This window comes from Carassius gibelio, chromosome A11 (assembly GCF_023724105.1).
Source record: "Carassius gibelio isolate Cgi1373 ecotype wild population from Czech Republic chromosome A11, carGib1.2-hapl.c, whole genome shotgun sequence".
Taxonomy (NCBI): domain Eukaryota; kingdom Metazoa; phylum Chordata; class Actinopteri; order Cypriniformes; family Cyprinidae; genus Carassius; species Carassius gibelio.
The window spans coordinates 19208112-19225301 of NC_068381.1; the positions used below are offsets into that span (position 1 = coordinate 19208112).

Genomic DNA, 17190 nt, shown 5'->3' on the forward strand with positions numbered 1-17190 from the left:
TGGATCTCTGAATAGAGTTTCATGGGAAATAAAACGCAGAACAGCATGTTCCCAGAAGGAAAGGCATTGTGAATGAATATGCCACACGAAAATAAGTAAATACTCAAGAACAATGCTTTTGGTGGCGAATGACAATTTGACAAATGACCCAATGCATTTGCCAGGACAAGTAGAACTTGTGAATGGCAAGATACTTACTGTAAATATTTTTAACCTAACAAGATTCATTTGATTTTCTGTACCATAAAATATTTTGTTTGTGATATATTTAAGATCTTTATGTGGTTATAGAGATTAACAGCTGGTGGAAATGGGTCACAGCTTGGTTCTGACAGGGTCCACCAGGAGAAGCAATACTTATTGATAAATGCTAAACTTTTAAACCTTGTGCTGTGCTTCCTTATAGTGTTCCTGCAAAACTTACCTGATTTAAAAAAATGCTTTACTGGATACAGTATTTGGTGATAATATAGCATAATAAGCAATAGCACCTCACACTCTTGATGATCTATAAGCAATCTTTTCATAGGCCTGCCATATTTGACCAGCAGTGTTGGTCAACTCTTTCAAATAAGTAACACCAGTTACTTTGTTTTCCCATTTATTGGCTGACAGCTCCCCTGTCCACATGTTCAGAGAAATCTGGAGTGAGTGCAGACTCGTTGTGTGCGCAGTGTGAACATGATGGTTATTATAGTTCTAGACTAAATCTGAACTTTCACTTAAACAATAACAGATTCAGTATACCTCAAATTAAATAAAAAAAACATGAAATGCAAACTCAGAATATGATGCAAAACTGCAATAATTAAATGTTATGTAACACAAGTATTCTCTTTGTATTTAATCCCATTTTATTAACCAAAGTCTTCCCTGCTGATCTTCAATGACCCAATTCAACCATACTTAAGAAACAATGGTTTTGGATAAAAGTGAATAAAGTGTTGAACTTTCTTCTCCTGCATCCCATGTAATCCAGAATGTGTTGCGCCCTCTACTGTTCAGGCATCGATTTACGTTTTCTTCAACCTGTGGCTTGAGCACAAAGTAGCTTTCATTTTTGTATGTTTATACTATCAACTGCATACAGTTGAACGTGTAGCCTTTCAAAGTATATTTGATAGCGTGCACAGATGCAGGCGGTCGACACATGCGCTCTAGGAAGCCTCATCTTTGTCCAGCGTCTGATGTATTTTTCTCCAGTAGTTTTGATCGACAAAAATATCTTTGTACTCTTTTAATCTAAATTTACGGCTCTCTCATAACCCCCTCAGACAAGCGCAGCATCTGATGTTTCTCCCTCTTTTTAGTTGAATTGTCTACATCAATTTTCTACTTTTCTACTTTGAAATTTCTATTGAATTTTCAAAACCAAGTCAATGCGCGTTGTGCGTAGCAAGTATGTGCCTCGGATACAGAAATCAATGGTAAATTAAATTTGCGTTATGCACTGTATGCAGACCCCCATCTATGTGTAACCGAAGTATACTTTGGCCTTTATTTAATACACTTTTGCAGTGAAAGAAGTTTTACATTGGCCATAAATAGAAAATTTGAATATTAAAATCAAACAAGTAATCCCACCCCACATGAGAAAAAGTAACGCAAAAGTAACTTAATGCATTACATTACATAAAAAGTAACTTTAGGAGTGACGCAATATTGCAATGCATTTTTTTTAAAGTAAATTTTCCCAAAACTGTTGCACATATGGCCGTCCCCAAAAAACAAAATTATTCACATTTTGTAGAAAGTGTTATAAACTGTGTGAGTACAGTAAATGAATTGTAGTCCAATATGACAATTTTCAGGACAAAAAAAAATAATCCTCTTTTGGATAAAAATGACTGGAAACACAACATGAAGGTAAAAACTGAAGACGAAACGCATCCCGTATCTTGGGATTCAGTCACACTCTCAGACCCAGCTGTGGTCTGTCAACACATCATTTTCAAGCACGCTCAGCTCCTCTCCACCATTCCTCCCAGTATTAAACTGTCTGAAGCCTAAGCATTCAAATGGCCTCTCTCAAAGGAAACAGACTGGTTTTTAGCAAACCGAGACAAAGCCAAACTGGCTCTCAGTTTTCCCCATTTCAGCCATTCAGATCAGATAGAATGGAACAAAATGGCGTCTCATTCACAGATGGGAGGAAGCAGTGCATCTTCACTGGAGTGACAACGTCTGCTCAATCCTGGAAAGGTTATGGCTGTGCCTGCTGCAGAAGATTATGCTCTCAAAATCTTGGACAGAAAAGCAAACCCCCTCAGCTCATATATCCAGATTGTACCAGTATGAGTTCAGCATCACTCCAGCTTCTGATATTACAAAACGAAAACCCATACACAGAGGGGGAAATCATCCCATATTGCGTTCTCTTGTGAATTAAAGCCATGTTTTAATATCTTATTCTGTTTGGTTGGGTTTAAACTGAAAAAAGCATGTGATAAGGATAAAATAACCGAATAAAATAACAGATGGGCTCTTGCTACAACTAAGATATGAGGTCTTACAAAATATAGATGGCTCTCAGTGTTATTAAACTGAGTCAGTGCTTATTTAATTTACACAGTCATGTAAGAGCAAGAGAAAGTTTAAAAACACTGATAAACTCTCCGTGTCACTATTGTGTAAATCTGATATTTATGATCATAGGTGATTAAATTAGTTGCATAAAGAGTTTTTTTTATTTATAAAATCCACACAAGTCTAAACAGTTCATGTCTTGGATCGTGTACATATGAGCAAACAATGTATTACATAAGGGTGACATCAAAGCTATGCAGTGCTTCAGGATTTCAGGATTGAGATACACTATACAATAAGCCTCAACATAAGCATTAGGTCTTTGTTGCAAACCATGAATGCTCATATGAAAGCAACTGGAATAAATTAAGAGGATTTTGTTCTGAAAAAGAAATTTAATTATGTATATTAATAATAATCCAGTCCCATGTATGTGTTTTATACAGTATAATGGCTTTTCTTCATTATATATATATATATATATATATATATATATATATATATATATTATCCAGCATATGTTAAGGTTTTGTTTAAGAAGTAGATTTTCAGTATTATTAACTTATGTGTAGATTATTTGCCAAATTTTGATCCTTATGATTTAAGGTGTCACATATTTAAAAAAAGAATAAATAATAATAATAAATAATAAATAAATAACAATAATAAATTACTTGGAAAAATGTTTCTGAAGGCATTATAATGATTTTGCACACTCAATGAGTGAGGAAAGGGTTTCAGTACTTGATAGCACCGGCGGCGCCAGGGGGGGTCTTGGGGGGTCTCAAGACCCTGCCAAAAAATGCCTTGACCCCCCATTTGACCCCCCAGCCTCTTCCTGATTAAAAAATATATATATTCGGGATAAAGATCCAAAAATGTTTCTCTTCAAACTACGCAGAACAATAATAAATAATTATTATTTCGACATTTATTCATACACTGAACCGAGAACCGTTTCTGTCGGACGCGTCCGATTCGAGAACCGATGAGCTGATGATAACTGCGCATGCGTGATTCAGCGTGAAGCAGACTGACACAGAGCGCATCGGAACCGAACTGATTCTTTTGGTGATTGATTCTGAACTGATTCTGTGCTAATGTTATAAAGCGCGGGTAAACCAAAGGCTTGAATGAAGGGCAATCATCGCCAATGACGGCATTACATCGAGCGCAAAAGAACCGGTGAACCATTTTTTTTTTCAACTGGTTTATTTGATCGAATTGTCCGAAAGAACCGGTTCACTTGAGCACCTGCTCCTTTGCCCCTTAAGTGCCCTTTTGTCAAAGCAAAATTTCCTCAATTTTTTTTTGTAATAACATAAACTTCTGTGTATGCCTGCCCACGCCCAATCATAATATTAGTACAATTTATTAATAATAATTTAGCCGTAAATAAAATGACCAACATGATGACCGTTCACCTGACTACGACCTCATCCAACCGGGAAGATTCCTCATGCTGCACGCGCATTTTTTAATTGCTAGAGGATATTTTCAACATCGTGGCAGCCGGTAAGTGGTGTTTCATTCTCAGCGAAGTGATTTTGGTGTTTATTTACTTATTATTATTTTACAAGAACGATGTGATGTGAGAACATGCAGATACGTTGTTTATATTGCTGTGTGTAGCCTGTAGTGTAGAAGTAACGCTAGCGTGCTGTTTGAGGGAGAAAAGTTTCACAGGCATCGAGGGGTCTGGTCTTTTTTATGTTATTTGAATAAACTTTTATTATATTACAGTACTTATTTATTTTTAACACGTAAAAATAATTATCACAACACTGGTAAGGCTTATTCAGATTTTCTCATTCTCTGAATTATCATTATAAAAATAAAAACAATTCAGATTTTAAATGTGATGCAAATATTTTTTCTACGATAGCAACAGTGTTTACAACAGCAAGACCACTTTAGCCTGTAAACTCAATAATATCTATCTGGAAATAAATGTAAAAATATCAATGTCAATAAAAATGCATAATATACCTGACATGAAAGTGCAGTGTGAAGGATATGAATAACAAATGTAGCCTGTCATTTGTTTACATTGCAAAGGTGTTTTTGTTGTTTAGTAGCAGAAATATGCAGTTATTAGCCATGTCCACTGTATTTTTTGTTGGTTTTCATGAGACCCCCCTTGAAAAGACCAGGACCCCCCATTGCCCCCCCAATCAAAATTGTCTGGAGCCGCCACTGCTTGATAGATAAACCACATGGCATTTTTAGAGACAATAAATCAGAAATGTTGTATAAAATTAATTTTGAAAATGTATGAAATCAACATGAATACAAAAACCACCTTTAATAGATCACAAATGTGCTTTAAACTATAATTAAATAATAAAATATTTATAATCTCGGAAATCTTTATTCGTGAATGACACAAGGAAACTTATTTTTTTATTATTATCATGTACCAAAGATTAATATTGGCGATAGCTGCGATGAAAGAGCTGGAGCGGAAGCCCGCGCCTCAGTGACGTTCATTCTCCATCAGGGATCTTTGTTTTGCATCGCTTCCCAATTTGCATTTGTTTCTCAGGTTTTCCATACGACGCTCCAGCCGCCGAAAAAGCCCCAACAGCGCAGATAATTAGCCGCATTCCTCCGCGATCTCCAGCATTCCCGACGTTGGGAAATTCGGAGTAATTGGAGTGGGCGCGAGCTGAACGAAGGGAATTGCACGCGTTCGCCGCGCGTCCTCGCCATCCACTCGCGGAGACACGTGCGATAGAGGTAAACAGCGACAGATCCGCTCGACAAAACTCACCTCGCGCTATCGATTCAACAGCAGACACATACAGTTCATACAGCATGTCGGATGTATTACCATATAACGAGGACAAAATGACTCATTACGGCAACGACGGGGACGAGGAACACCTTTCCTTCACCTGCCGCCTCCAAGACACCAACAACTTTTTCGGTGGCAACCAGAATAAACGACCACCAAAGCTGGGGCAGATCGGGAGAAGCAAAAGAGGTAACGAACAACAGCCTTTGTTTAGTACACGAACAAACAGTGTCGCAGATGATGCGAAATTCCATGTTGCGCTTCCCTATTCTCCCTTTACGCGCGAAAACAGCGCGTGGCGAATGATTCCACTAATCAGTTTCCTCGCGCTTTGAGCTTAAACTGTCTGATTCTGCTTCTCGAATAGGACGCTTTGATGTATTGCGCCATTTCTGATGAATTAAAATTCATGGCAACATGGAATCTCCATCTTTGTGCGTGTGCGTGGCGAGAGACAATAGAGCATCTGTGAGCTGGTGTCTCATCATAACCCTAGTGTCTCTGTTCACTGACAGTCATCGAGGAAGACAACGATGGCCAGGCACTGGACAAGAGCACAGAGAAATCCTCCTCGGCGTGAACGGACCCAAAGACTCTTAACCTCTCTCTCTTGTGTATATCCAAAGACAATCCCATCTGGCGACAAGCACACCACACATTCATCTCTCCATCTCCCAATCTCCATTGTCCAGGGTTTACAGTGGGACTGACTGAGAGCGGCCCGGGGGCTTGAAGGAATACTGTGTTTTCCAAACCATTCTCCGAGATATGTGCAATGACAGGGTTTGGTCTCATTAAAGAGACGGACTCTCCTTTTAGTTTAGTTTTTTTGGTTCTAATGAAGCAATTTGATAGACTGAGCTGAGCAAACAATACCATTAACATCAACCCAGTATCTTCCCGCTCAACCCAGTAGCCTACTGGTGGTGTTAATGGTATACTAGCAACGACAACTTTATCTTCCAGAGTGGACCTCTAAAGATGTTCCACTATGTATATGTAAAAAAAAAAAAGGCTGTTTATTAAATCTTTGAATACATATTTTGCAGTGTTGAAGCCAGGTTGAGCAACCGTTTTATATGGAACGACGACGAGAAGTGACTTTTGCTTTGGATAAATGTTTTGTATGTAGCTTAACTGTGATTCTCGTGGTCTGCTCCGTTTCATTTCATTCACTTTGATGTCCGGTTCGATCTGGAATGTCAGTTTAAGGACAGTGACCTTATTAGTGTAAAACGCATAATAACTGTAGACGTGCCAAATTTACCCTGAGAAGAAACAAGTCTATTTCTGTGCTTTCTTGGCGTGCACAGGTTTATTAATATTCGGTGGTCATGTTTACAGGGCTCTTGATGTATTCTAGTTATGCATGACGAACCTCAAGACCTCAAGAACGTCTTCTTGAATATATGATGTATTTATCTCACTGAACATTTCTACAGAATATCTGCTATAAATAAAGATTTTGAGAAACATTTATAGAGACTTTCCGCTCTTTTTTTCCTCTCCTGACACATCCATAATGCTCCGTTTAGCCCGGTTTAATCTGTGCACGTGCTCGAATCCTGGGGACGTGACATTTCCGCCTCTGCCACGAGCTTTAAATGATTCATGGTTTGGGATGAGCAGTGTCAAAGCGCTGCATCTTAACAAGCCCAGTCCGCTGAGGAATCACGCAGATATTATCTGCAGACTGTATACGGTTTTCAGGAGCTTCTCCTGCCAGTCTGAAGGTAACCGGCAGTAAAAACACTGGCTGGATGGATGGACTGCCATGGAAACAGAATCAACCCTCCTGAAATGTCCATTGTGTCCACTAGAGAAACCACAGCAGAGGATCCGACAACGGTTGGACACAGAGACATTTCCTAAAAGCAGTCTGAGGTTCTGCTATGAAGCTCAGATTGTGACATCATGCGTTTAATAAATGTCACAAACACCAGGGAAGACTGTAGGATGTGGACCTCAGCCGAATAACGTCAGCTCACGTCAGAACTCATGATGTGAGGCACAAGGGAAGTCGGTGTTGTTCGGTGGCAAAGCCTGGTTTGGTAGAGACATGCAAATAATCTGGCTCCTGCTGCGATTTGCATTTTGTTTCGGTTTCGGCGGGAGGCTCCGTGCTTGGGTTTCATGGGAGTGCCCCACCAAAGACGACATGACTCACGCATGTTGAAATCAGAATGGGGACATTTGGTGGTTGGGGTTGGAAATGGAAGCTATGGAAGGTTTCTGGAATTCTGAGACTACTCGAATCAGTCGAGTAAGGAAAGAGCTATTCGGAATGTTTGAACCGCTGACGTAGATTGCTCAGAGACTGAAACCAACTTTCCCATTTGTTTTTATGCTAATGAAATGACTTTTTTTTATCCACGTTTGTTATCTGTCACCATGAACAGTGCTTATCAGTCAGTATAACCACAAAAAAAATTATGTGAAAAACTAGTCAAAGTCTTAAAAATGAAGTGAATAAATACTATAATAAACAATCATTTAATAAATAAATAAATGAGTTAATTATATATATATATATATATATATATATATATATATATATATATATATTAGAACATTAAGCCTATCTATTATTATCTAATTATCTATCTATAGCTACACATGCATACAATATATATATATATATATATATATATATATATATATATATATATATATATATATATATATATATATAAATACGCACACACACATGTGTATATAGATTATTTTGCAATACTAAATATATATATATATATATATATATATATATATATATATACATACATAGATTCTTACATTTACATATATCATATGATTCATTATTCATATAATCAATCATATAACTAATATCTATAATAAAATGTATAAATAATACATATTAAGTCATTAATAATTAAATCATACAATATATCATATTGTGGAATGATTTAGATGATAAATCAATCATTATGTAAATAATATCCATAATAAAGATATTTAATGTATATAAGTTAAACATTTCATAAAATTTTCTGTAATATATATTAAATCATAAAAGTTAAATTAACAATAATTAAATTGTACAATGTTATATTGGGCAATGGTTGATAATGATAAATCAATCATTATATAATTGATAATTATTATATTTATGTATATGTGTGTTTTAAATATTTCCAAATACTAGAGTTCAATGCCTTTAGAGCACTGTTATATCTTTGAATCACACAGTAGAGTGTGTGATTGTATTGCAGTGATGGATAAGGTCAGATGTGTCTGGTCACAGTGAGTGCAGCGTGTGATTTGAGTCGGAGAGCCTCACTCAGTATGTACACCATGCACACACTGTTGGCTGACTGGACTGTTTCCATGGCTACCATCACAGGTTTCTGCTGCAGAGCCGTCAGTGGAAGAGCGCAAGAATGTTTCAGAGAGGGATTTCTGCTGCAGAGGCTTCAGAAGGGAGACGTTCGCAACAATCGCAGTACGCATTTGTCTTTCGAATGCGAGATCTCTGTGGAAATCTTTCGACGCTGCAGACCGCCAGTCTCTGGAAATGAAACTAAGATGATGTAACAGAGCTACAGCTGCTAATTAAAATATCCAAACCACACAGCGTTCCCCCGATTGGCTTTCCGCTGAGGATGATGTAACCCTATTGTGTAGCTCATAGGCTTCTGAGGAAGAGCATTTTAAATGCATCAGCCGTCCTTAGCAAACGCTCGACTGCAGAATACTAGAGGTCACTTCACAAGCGATTACATAGAGATCGTTTTCAGAGGGGGTCTTTGTCTCTCGGTGGCTGTGTAAAAGCCCAGGGCAACATGCCTGAATACTGTGTAAGTCAAGCTCTTGAATAAAATATGTTGGCCCAGATGGAAATCCACCATTGGTCGCTGGATTAGACCCACGGAAAGACTGTTAGCACATTGTCTCTGATTTGAGATGAAGCAACTTCATTTAAGAGGGTGAAGCAAAGCACAAAGTGGTTTTACATCCCTTCAGTCCTTCAAATAGGAAGAATTCACATTAGCATATTTATATTGTAGTAAGGCAGTATTGGAAACACGATATTGGAGAACGATTGCTTGTCTACTAACACAATAAAGCACACTTTACAGGCAAAACCAGTAAACGTCTGCGTAAGAATTTGATAAAGAATGCAATTCTGTCATCTAGATCAACCTTCAGACCTCTTGAGACTGAAAAGGCCAGCGTTTAGGCTTAGGCTATAGATGCTTACTGCAGCAGAGTAAGCATTTGGATGTGTTTGTGCTGGCCAGGTTTTTACCTATAAAACTTATGATAGTGGAATGACAAATGACATGACAACTCGCCTAATAAAGTATGTGAAAATTAAATGTTTGAGTTCAGATTATTTTAGAATTGTATCTTTTATCTCAAAACTTCCACAAAGAAAAAAATTTTCCACTACAACGTACTCAGCCTAGCAACAAGACAAACACTGCACCAATGATATAATAGATGTAATAGTTAAAAGGTTATTAGCTGTAGCAGCACAGGTAGCCCTTTCAGTCCTAAGCTGCAAAGTGAACTTATGCTAATAAATTTGAATATTGCATAAAACTTTTGCAAAGCACCGTTGCTGCTACAGGGGGAAACTATTTGCCTCTTTTTTTTTTTTCTACCAGATAATGACAATAAATGATTATATTTACTATACCATCTCCTCTCAAACCCTCTCCACATTTTAGTTATGTTTTTGAAGTCAGTTCAGATGTTTTACAATGTTCAGACCTATTTTCTAAAACAAAAATCCAAACACATAATCTTTTAATACAAATGCACATAACTGTTTTTGTTGTGCATCAAGTTTTTTTTTTTTTTTAATGCAAAGAAAAATTTGCCTTAATTGAGTACATACATGTACAGGTAGATAGAAATATGTGGATTATAAATGTAGAACTACAGCATTCACACTATGAATAAATGGCGAATATTAAGTGATATCTGATCGCTGAATGTTGTTTGAAACAATTAAATTAAATTAATTAAAAATACATAAAAATTTTATTAATTAAAAAATAGAACAAAATAAAAGAATGAAATAATATAAAAACAGATAGGAAAATTAAATACTCATATGAAAGAATTATACTATTATTATGCAAAAATGACATAATAAAAATATGTTATAATGTTATATGTTCTAAATATAAATATAATATAATATGTCATTTATGTTATAAATGGAAATAAAGTGATTAACCAATAAGTTAAGGGTTGTTTTAATGTGCATATCATGGTGGAGCATTTCAGCTCACTAGGAAGAGAAGCTGAAAATACTAGCTCAAAGATTGTGGACTGCTGTGTTGCATATACGTGTCGTCAGCTGTATCTGAAAACAGAAATATGTTTGGTGAACTGAAAACTGTGTCTGTAGCGATCAAGCATTTCGCAGGTTGCCATGGACACTTGCACAGATCATCATTAAGAATAGCTAAGATGAAAAGACAAGGTTTTCCCTCTTAGCCTCAAGTTACAAAATACTTTGGGGAAGAAAATAACATCTCGCTACAAAAACTGATGCAATCTTAAGAGACGAGCAGAATATAATAATGCAGCGTAGCTTGCTAACTTTAACTTTGATAATAATTATATCAGTGGTTTTGATTGATTTGAGTAAATAGCTTATGTAAACCTTTTTTCTTGTTATCAATTTACAACACTGTACGCATTAGGTGCATAGATGCAGTAAATGAGCTGAATAACAAAGCCTATTTTTCTTGTTTGAACACATTGTTAGGGCCTTGATGCTTGGATTCTTGTTACTTTTCTTATTTTGTGCTCCACAGATGAAAGTCCAAATGCAGAGAGAACAGAACAACAGACACTGACTCTTATATTAAATATATAACGTCTCATTCTAGCAAATTCTTCTCATCTGTCAAGTGAGAACTGTCTGTCTGTGAAAGTGTTGGAGAGGTGTGGGCAGCATCTACAGGCAGTGAGGAGAACTCACACTTGATCATTGCATTAAAGCATTTGGAAACTGATGTGAGGAAGAATATTCTGTAACACCATTTAAAAAGCCTCTTCAGTTTGGACAGATGCTGAGATTTAGAATATGACCAACATGAAAAATACAAGAACATATAGTATATATACAGATTCTTCAGATACATGCTAAAAATAATAAGCAAATCTTTGTCAGGGGCCCCTTTCAGTACGTTCATAAAACCCCCAAAATGACTCCCAACCTGAATATATATATATATATATATATATATATATGTATATGTATATGTATATATATATATATATATATATATATATATATATATATATATATATATATATATTTTTTTTTTTTTTTTTTTAATTTATCAAATTTACAATAGAAAATAAGCAATTTAGCCTACTAATAATAGAAGCCTTCTGTACAGAAATAAAGTAATCAAATGTAAAAATAAAGCATATATAGCCTTCACTGTATGATTTAAATATGCACCGACTCTTATTAAAGTTACTAAAGTTATTCAGTGAAGAGCAGTGAAAGCCCACATTAGATGGGTAGAGTATATATATATATATATATATATATATATATATATATATATATATATATATATATATATATATATATATATATATATATATACACATATTATACACACACACATTAATTTTATTACACAGGTATCCCTAAAATGTACAAATATAAATATACAGTTTGCACAATACACTGTATTAAACTCAGAAGATGTGTATTAACTGTTCATGAAGAACCTTTCGTTTCACGTCATGCGTGTTGCCCTTGGCGGAACGTTTAAGAGGAACCAAGTACAGGCGAGTCTGTTTCCGGCCGGAGATGTGAGTGTCGCACCCCACAAGCAGCGAGGACCGACACAGTCCATTGTGTAAAGTTGTTGCGTTCGGTTCTTTTTCGTTTAATTTTATAAAGGTTTTATGTGCAGTTAGATTTAACAGTCTGTTGTTAAATCATCGACGCCAGTTTTTAAGGACAAACATTTTATTTACAATTAAAGCCATGGCATCAGACTCGTGGGCTCAGGCCGTCGATGAACAAGAAGCTGCGGCGGAGTCGGTGGGTTCAACCCTCAAACATAACAATCAGAGAAAGCTGAAGAAGTCAATCAAACATTTAACGACCCACAGTCACTCGTCCGTGTCCGTACAATTGTAAAGTTGTTGTTTCTTAGTAACGTTACGTCGCTTGCTAAGTTTAGTCTAATGCGTGTACGTTACATGTTTGTGTATTTATGGTTTCACTTTGATTTACAGATAGGCAGCTTGCAAATAAATGAAAAAGATGACCAGCTGAAAGCTGCAGCAAATGGTGAGAATAAATTACAATTCAAACGTGTATGGCCTGCAAAGTTAGATTTGTATTGTTGTGGATTCTCATAATGAATGATGTTGGTTTCTTGTTTTTCTTCCTTCCTTTTTATTAAAAAGGTGCAAAAACTGAAGGCAACGCAGAGAAAACGGAGGACGAGGATAAAGGTGACACTCACAGCAGAATCAGTCTGTTTTCTTCAGTGTTAGTTCTCCGCGTGAGAGTTTACTAAACCTGCTCTGAGTTGCAGATGACAAGGCGGCACAGTCTCTGCTGAACAAACTGATCCGCAGTAATCTGGTGGACACGAGCAGTCAAGTGGAGGTCCTTCAGAGGGACCCGAGCTCTCCGCTGTACTCCGTCAAGTCATTCGAGGAGCTGCGACTGTGAGTTTGACTCCTGATTGTATTCTAGCTTTAACAGTGGTCAGACTAGCATGATCATGTTTGTCTTGTGCTATGAAATAATGCATGACATTTTCCTCTGGTTTACTAATTATTTTGATTGATTTATTTTGTGGCCAGGAAGCCTCCGCTGCTGCAGGGAGTGTATGCCATGGGTTTCAACAGGCCCTCTAAAATCCAGGAGACCGCATTGCCCATGATGCTCGCAGAACCGTACGCTTGTTAACCTTTTCTTCTCCATTTAAATCCAATTTAATGCAGTCCTAACAGAACTTTTTTTTATTTTCTTTTTTGGAGGGGGGCTAGATCAAAATGGCAGATTTTTTTTGTAGCAGTAATTTTGCAGATTTTTGTGGAAGATTTGCAGTGTTATAATTAAGATAACACATTATGTACAACATGCACACATGCTTTCACAGAAAATATTTCATTCTCAAATATTCAATATCAAATTCTGACACAATTTAAATACATTTTCTCATCTCATTCTTTTTTTTAGTTATTAAAACAACTGATTGTGCTGAAATTTAATATAATTTAATTCAATATAAAATGCTGCATGGTCTTTACTGTATGAATTAAATTTACTGATCATAATTAAAGCGAATAAAGTCAAGAGCAAAGATGAATGAATGAAATGTCTGAAATATTAGTCTGCTGTATGACCTAGTGCTAGGATCCAATACATAGATGCACATCAAGATTTCTTCCTAAAGTGTTTGTGAATACTAATGTCAAATCAAAATGCCCTTCCTGGCATAACCTTGTGTGCATTCATGTGTCGTGTGTGCACCACATTATGAGCTTTTGACATCAAGCATGATCTGTGCCTATTCTCGTCCATGCGTTTGTTTTTCAGACTAATATTTCAGACTTTAGTACTGTTATTTTTTTTTTTTTTTTTTTGACAGTCATTTTGTGGTCAAATGGCGAATTATGCAGGAATCCAGAAAGCGCGTCATTATGCTGAGCACTGAATTGTGAATCACTGGAGAGACTGTTAATGAGGGTTTTGAACACATCTTATCCTGTCCAGTCCACAGAATCTGATCGCTCAGTCTCAGTCAGGCACGGGTAAAACTGCTGCTTTTGTGCTGGCCATGTTGAGTCACGTGGACCCTGAAAACAAATGGCCTCAGGTATGAAACGCATCTGAATCCGTGAATGTAATGCATGGAAATAATTCGGCTCTAATGTCTCTCTGTGTGTCCAGTGTCTGTGTGTGTCCCCCACATACGAGCTCGCCCTCCAGACAGGCAAGGTCATCGAGCAGATGGGCAAATTCTACCCTGAAGTCCAACTGGTGTATGCCATCAGAGGAAACAAATGTAAGAGTTCTCTACTAACACACTGTCTGGATTATGTAGATGAATGCATATTTTCTAGATTTCAGATTTGTAATGGTCGAGATCACTATCAAAGGTTTATTACATGTTTGTTACACAGGAGAAGCTTGTAATTGTGTATGTTATGATGTGCTGTTCGCTCCAGTGGAGCGGGGGACGCGGTTACAGGAACAGATCGTGATCGGCACTCCTGGTACTGTCATGGATTGGTGCCAGAAGCTTAAATTCATCGACCCCAGGAAGATCAAGGTGTTCGTCCTGGATGAAGCGGATGTCATGATCGCCACACAGGGCCATCAAGACCAGAGCATTCGGATCCAGAGGTACTGGATCTCTACTGGATCCAAGTCTACTTGGACCACATTAAACATCCATGCATTTATTATTATTATTATTATTATTATTATTAATCTTTGTGGTGTTCTGGACTTATGGATCATATATAGTGCCATTTTTAAATGTTTTATTTTATATTAAATAATTTAATACAAATTTATCAGAAATGGTGGTACGTGATTGAAGTCATGAAACCTTAAAAATGTTATTAATCTTCTTAAAAAATAAAAATAAAATAACACTTAATTTTTAATGGAGTAAATTAAGTTGAGGAGTCTATTCTATGAACTCCTTTCCAAAAAATCTGGAATTGAACAACCCTGGCTAAGTGGACAGTCCTACTTCTTGATCCAAAATGTGCTTTTCATCCACATTTTGTGCAAAATGGAAATCATAGGGCCCTACTAATGCTGAAGATTTTTTTTCTTCCCCCATTTCAAATTTTCAATCAAATTGCAATATTTAATATTGTTTCACTAGTGAACTTTTAATTTTGGGACCCTACTGTTGCAAACTAGTAAATAGAGGATGCTTTATATATTGTCCTTAATTAGTTCAGAGCATTAGAAAGAAATGTGTCTTTTTGAATTGCAGCATTACATTATATTACAACCTGTTGTTCTTGCTTTTTTACAGGATGCTTCCTAAAACTTGCCAGATGCTGCTGTTCTCGGCCACATTTGAAGACACCGTGTGGAACTTCGCAAAGCGGATCGTTCCCGACCCCAACATCATTAAACTGAAGCGCGAGGAGGAAACCCTGGACACCATCAAGCAGTACTACGTCATCTGCAACAGCAAGGAGGAGAAATTCCAGGCTTTGTGCAACATTTATGGAGCCATTACTATCGCACAGGCTATGATCTTCTGCCACGTAAGTAACAATATCATCTGTTCAGAGTACAACTTTAAATCCCCGAAAGAAGTAGTAATACATGGACGCTTTACCATCACAGACCAGGAAAACCGCGGGGTGGCTGGCAGGAGAGCTGTCCAGAGAAGGCCACCAGGTGGCGCTCCTCAGTGGAGAGATGCAGGTGGAACAGAGGGCAGCGGTCATCGAACGTTTCCGTGATGGCAAGGAGAAAGTTCTGGTTACCACTAATGTCTGTGCTAGAGGTATATCGGCTTTCAGTCTTTTTAGCTTCATTCATCTTCATGAGCAGATTTTGCCTAATGGATTCTTTTTCCAAACGCCGCTTCTCTCAGGTATTGATGTGGAGCAAGTTTCAGTCGTTATCAACTTTGATCTGCCAGTGGACAAGGATGGAAACCCTGACAATGAGACGTATTTGCATAGAATCGGGCGTACTGGGCGATTCGGCAAGAGGGGGTTGGCCATCAACATGGTGGACAGCAGGTTTAGCATGAACATCCTCAACCGCATCCAGGAGCACTTCAGTAAGACAAACCCTTGTGTCTTATAACAAACCCATCAATGTCCTGGAGTAAGCTCTATCAGCAGAGTCTGTGACATTCTGGGGGTTATTAGTAGGAAACAGTGCCTTATAGCGTTCAGTTTTCCGTGATCAGCATATCACCGTTGCTGCTGATAGAACTTTATACTTATATTTACTGCTGAATATCCATACTTCTATTTATTGCCATGGTTCTGAATGTGGGTTAATTCAATGATTTGTTTTCTGTTACAGATAAGAAAATCGAGAAGCTGGACACCGATGATTTGGATGAAATTGAGAAAATCGCCAACTGAGCGGCTGTCTTCGTTCTTCTAATAGGACTGTGCTCGCGCTAGGTTTTAGATCAGAGGCTGGAAGCAGAGCTGTGCCGGAGAGGATGTTTACATGTGGAGCAGTTTTATCTCAGATGGAGTTTTTATAGGTTTTGCTTAAACGCATTTCACTCTTTGTACTTCTTAATAAATTTTGTTTTAACGTCACGCGTATGAGAATGCTACAAGAGGAGTCTGGGATAGTGGCACGAGGAATGTGCCTTTCGATATATCAATTTCATCATGAACAGTATGAATAGATTTTAACAGCCTGCATTCAAACAAAGTGTGTGGAAAAAATGACATTGACTGTTCTATTGATTTCTAGCATGGGACTCCAAACCAAGGACTCGTATTGTCGTAATTGCTGAGAGATTCGATTTTTGTGCGAGCTGAATTTTTGAGCACTTGTGTTCAAAGTGCTACGTTTCATGAAAAATAAGCAAGTTTATGAAATCTAGGTGCAGCTGCATTTGATTGTGTGCGTCACTCCAAACGAGGAGTCAAAATGCAGGATTAATTTCATATAATGAGAGATTGTTCTTATTGTGTTCTTCATTAATACTCGATACCTCATGACATTGCTATAGAAGGGATGCTGGCAGTAATTGGCTTGGAATTAAATCGAAACCATTGCCAAAGTCTTTTTAATGGTATAAAATTATGCAAAAGCCAAAGATTTGTGCCTCCATTGGATTCTCCAGTATTTAACATTGAATAACACAAACGTATCTTTCATCATGTACTAATGT

General features: G+C 37.2%; 2 protein-coding genes across 2 annotated transcripts; both read left to right on the forward strand.

Moving 5' to 3' along the window:
- Nucleotides 1-5002: 5002 nt before the first annotated feature.
- Nucleotides 5003-6810, forward strand: LOC128022603 (calcium/calmodulin-dependent protein kinase II inhibitor 2-like). The gene is made up of 2 exons (XM_052610323.1): nucleotides 5003-5512; nucleotides 5839-6810. Exons 1-2 carry the CDS (start codon nucleotides 5344-5346, stop codon nucleotides 5901-5903), a joined length of 234 nt encoding a protein of 77 aa, XP_052466283.1. The 5' UTR covers nucleotides 5003-5343; the 3' UTR covers nucleotides 5904-6810.
- Nucleotides 6811-12108: 5298 nt separating this feature from the next.
- LOC128022595 (ATP-dependent RNA helicase DDX19A-like) lies at nucleotides 12109-16606 on the forward strand. Its single transcript, XM_052610311.1, has 12 exons — nucleotides 12109-12368; nucleotides 12566-12620; nucleotides 12740-12787; nucleotides 12871-13006; nucleotides 13145-13237; nucleotides 14061-14163; nucleotides 14238-14352; nucleotides 14516-14693; nucleotides 15343-15580; nucleotides 15663-15825; nucleotides 15916-16107; nucleotides 16359-16606. The coding sequence occupies exons 1-12, from the start codon at nucleotides 12312-12314 to the stop codon at nucleotides 16418-16420; spliced, it is 1440 nt and encodes a 479-aa protein (XP_052466271.1). The 5' UTR covers nucleotides 12109-12311; the 3' UTR covers nucleotides 16421-16606.
- Nucleotides 16607-17190: the final 584 nt, after the last annotated feature.

Bases quoted from the DNA above. Each gene is read 5' to 3' on its own strand.
- LOC128022603 (XM_052610323.1), top strand. From the start codon at position 5,344: ATGTCGGATGTATTACCATATAACGAGGACAAAATGACTCATTACGGC. The intron at 5,513-5,838 runs GTAACGAACAAC...GTTCACTGACAG, and splicing joins GATCGGGAGAAGCAAAAGAG to TCATCGAGGAAGACAACGAT.
- LOC128022595 (XM_052610311.1), top strand. From the start codon at position 12,312: ATGGCATCAGACTCGTGGGCTCAGGCCGTCGATGAACAAGAAGCTGCG. The intron at 15,581-15,662 runs GTAAGTAACAAT...TTACCATCACAG, and splicing joins AGGCTATGATCTTCTGCCAC to ACCAGGAAAACCGCGGGGTG. The intron at 15,826-15,915 runs GTATATCGGCTT...CGCTTCTCTCAG, and splicing joins CACTAATGTCTGTGCTAGAG to GTATTGATGTGGAGCAAGTT.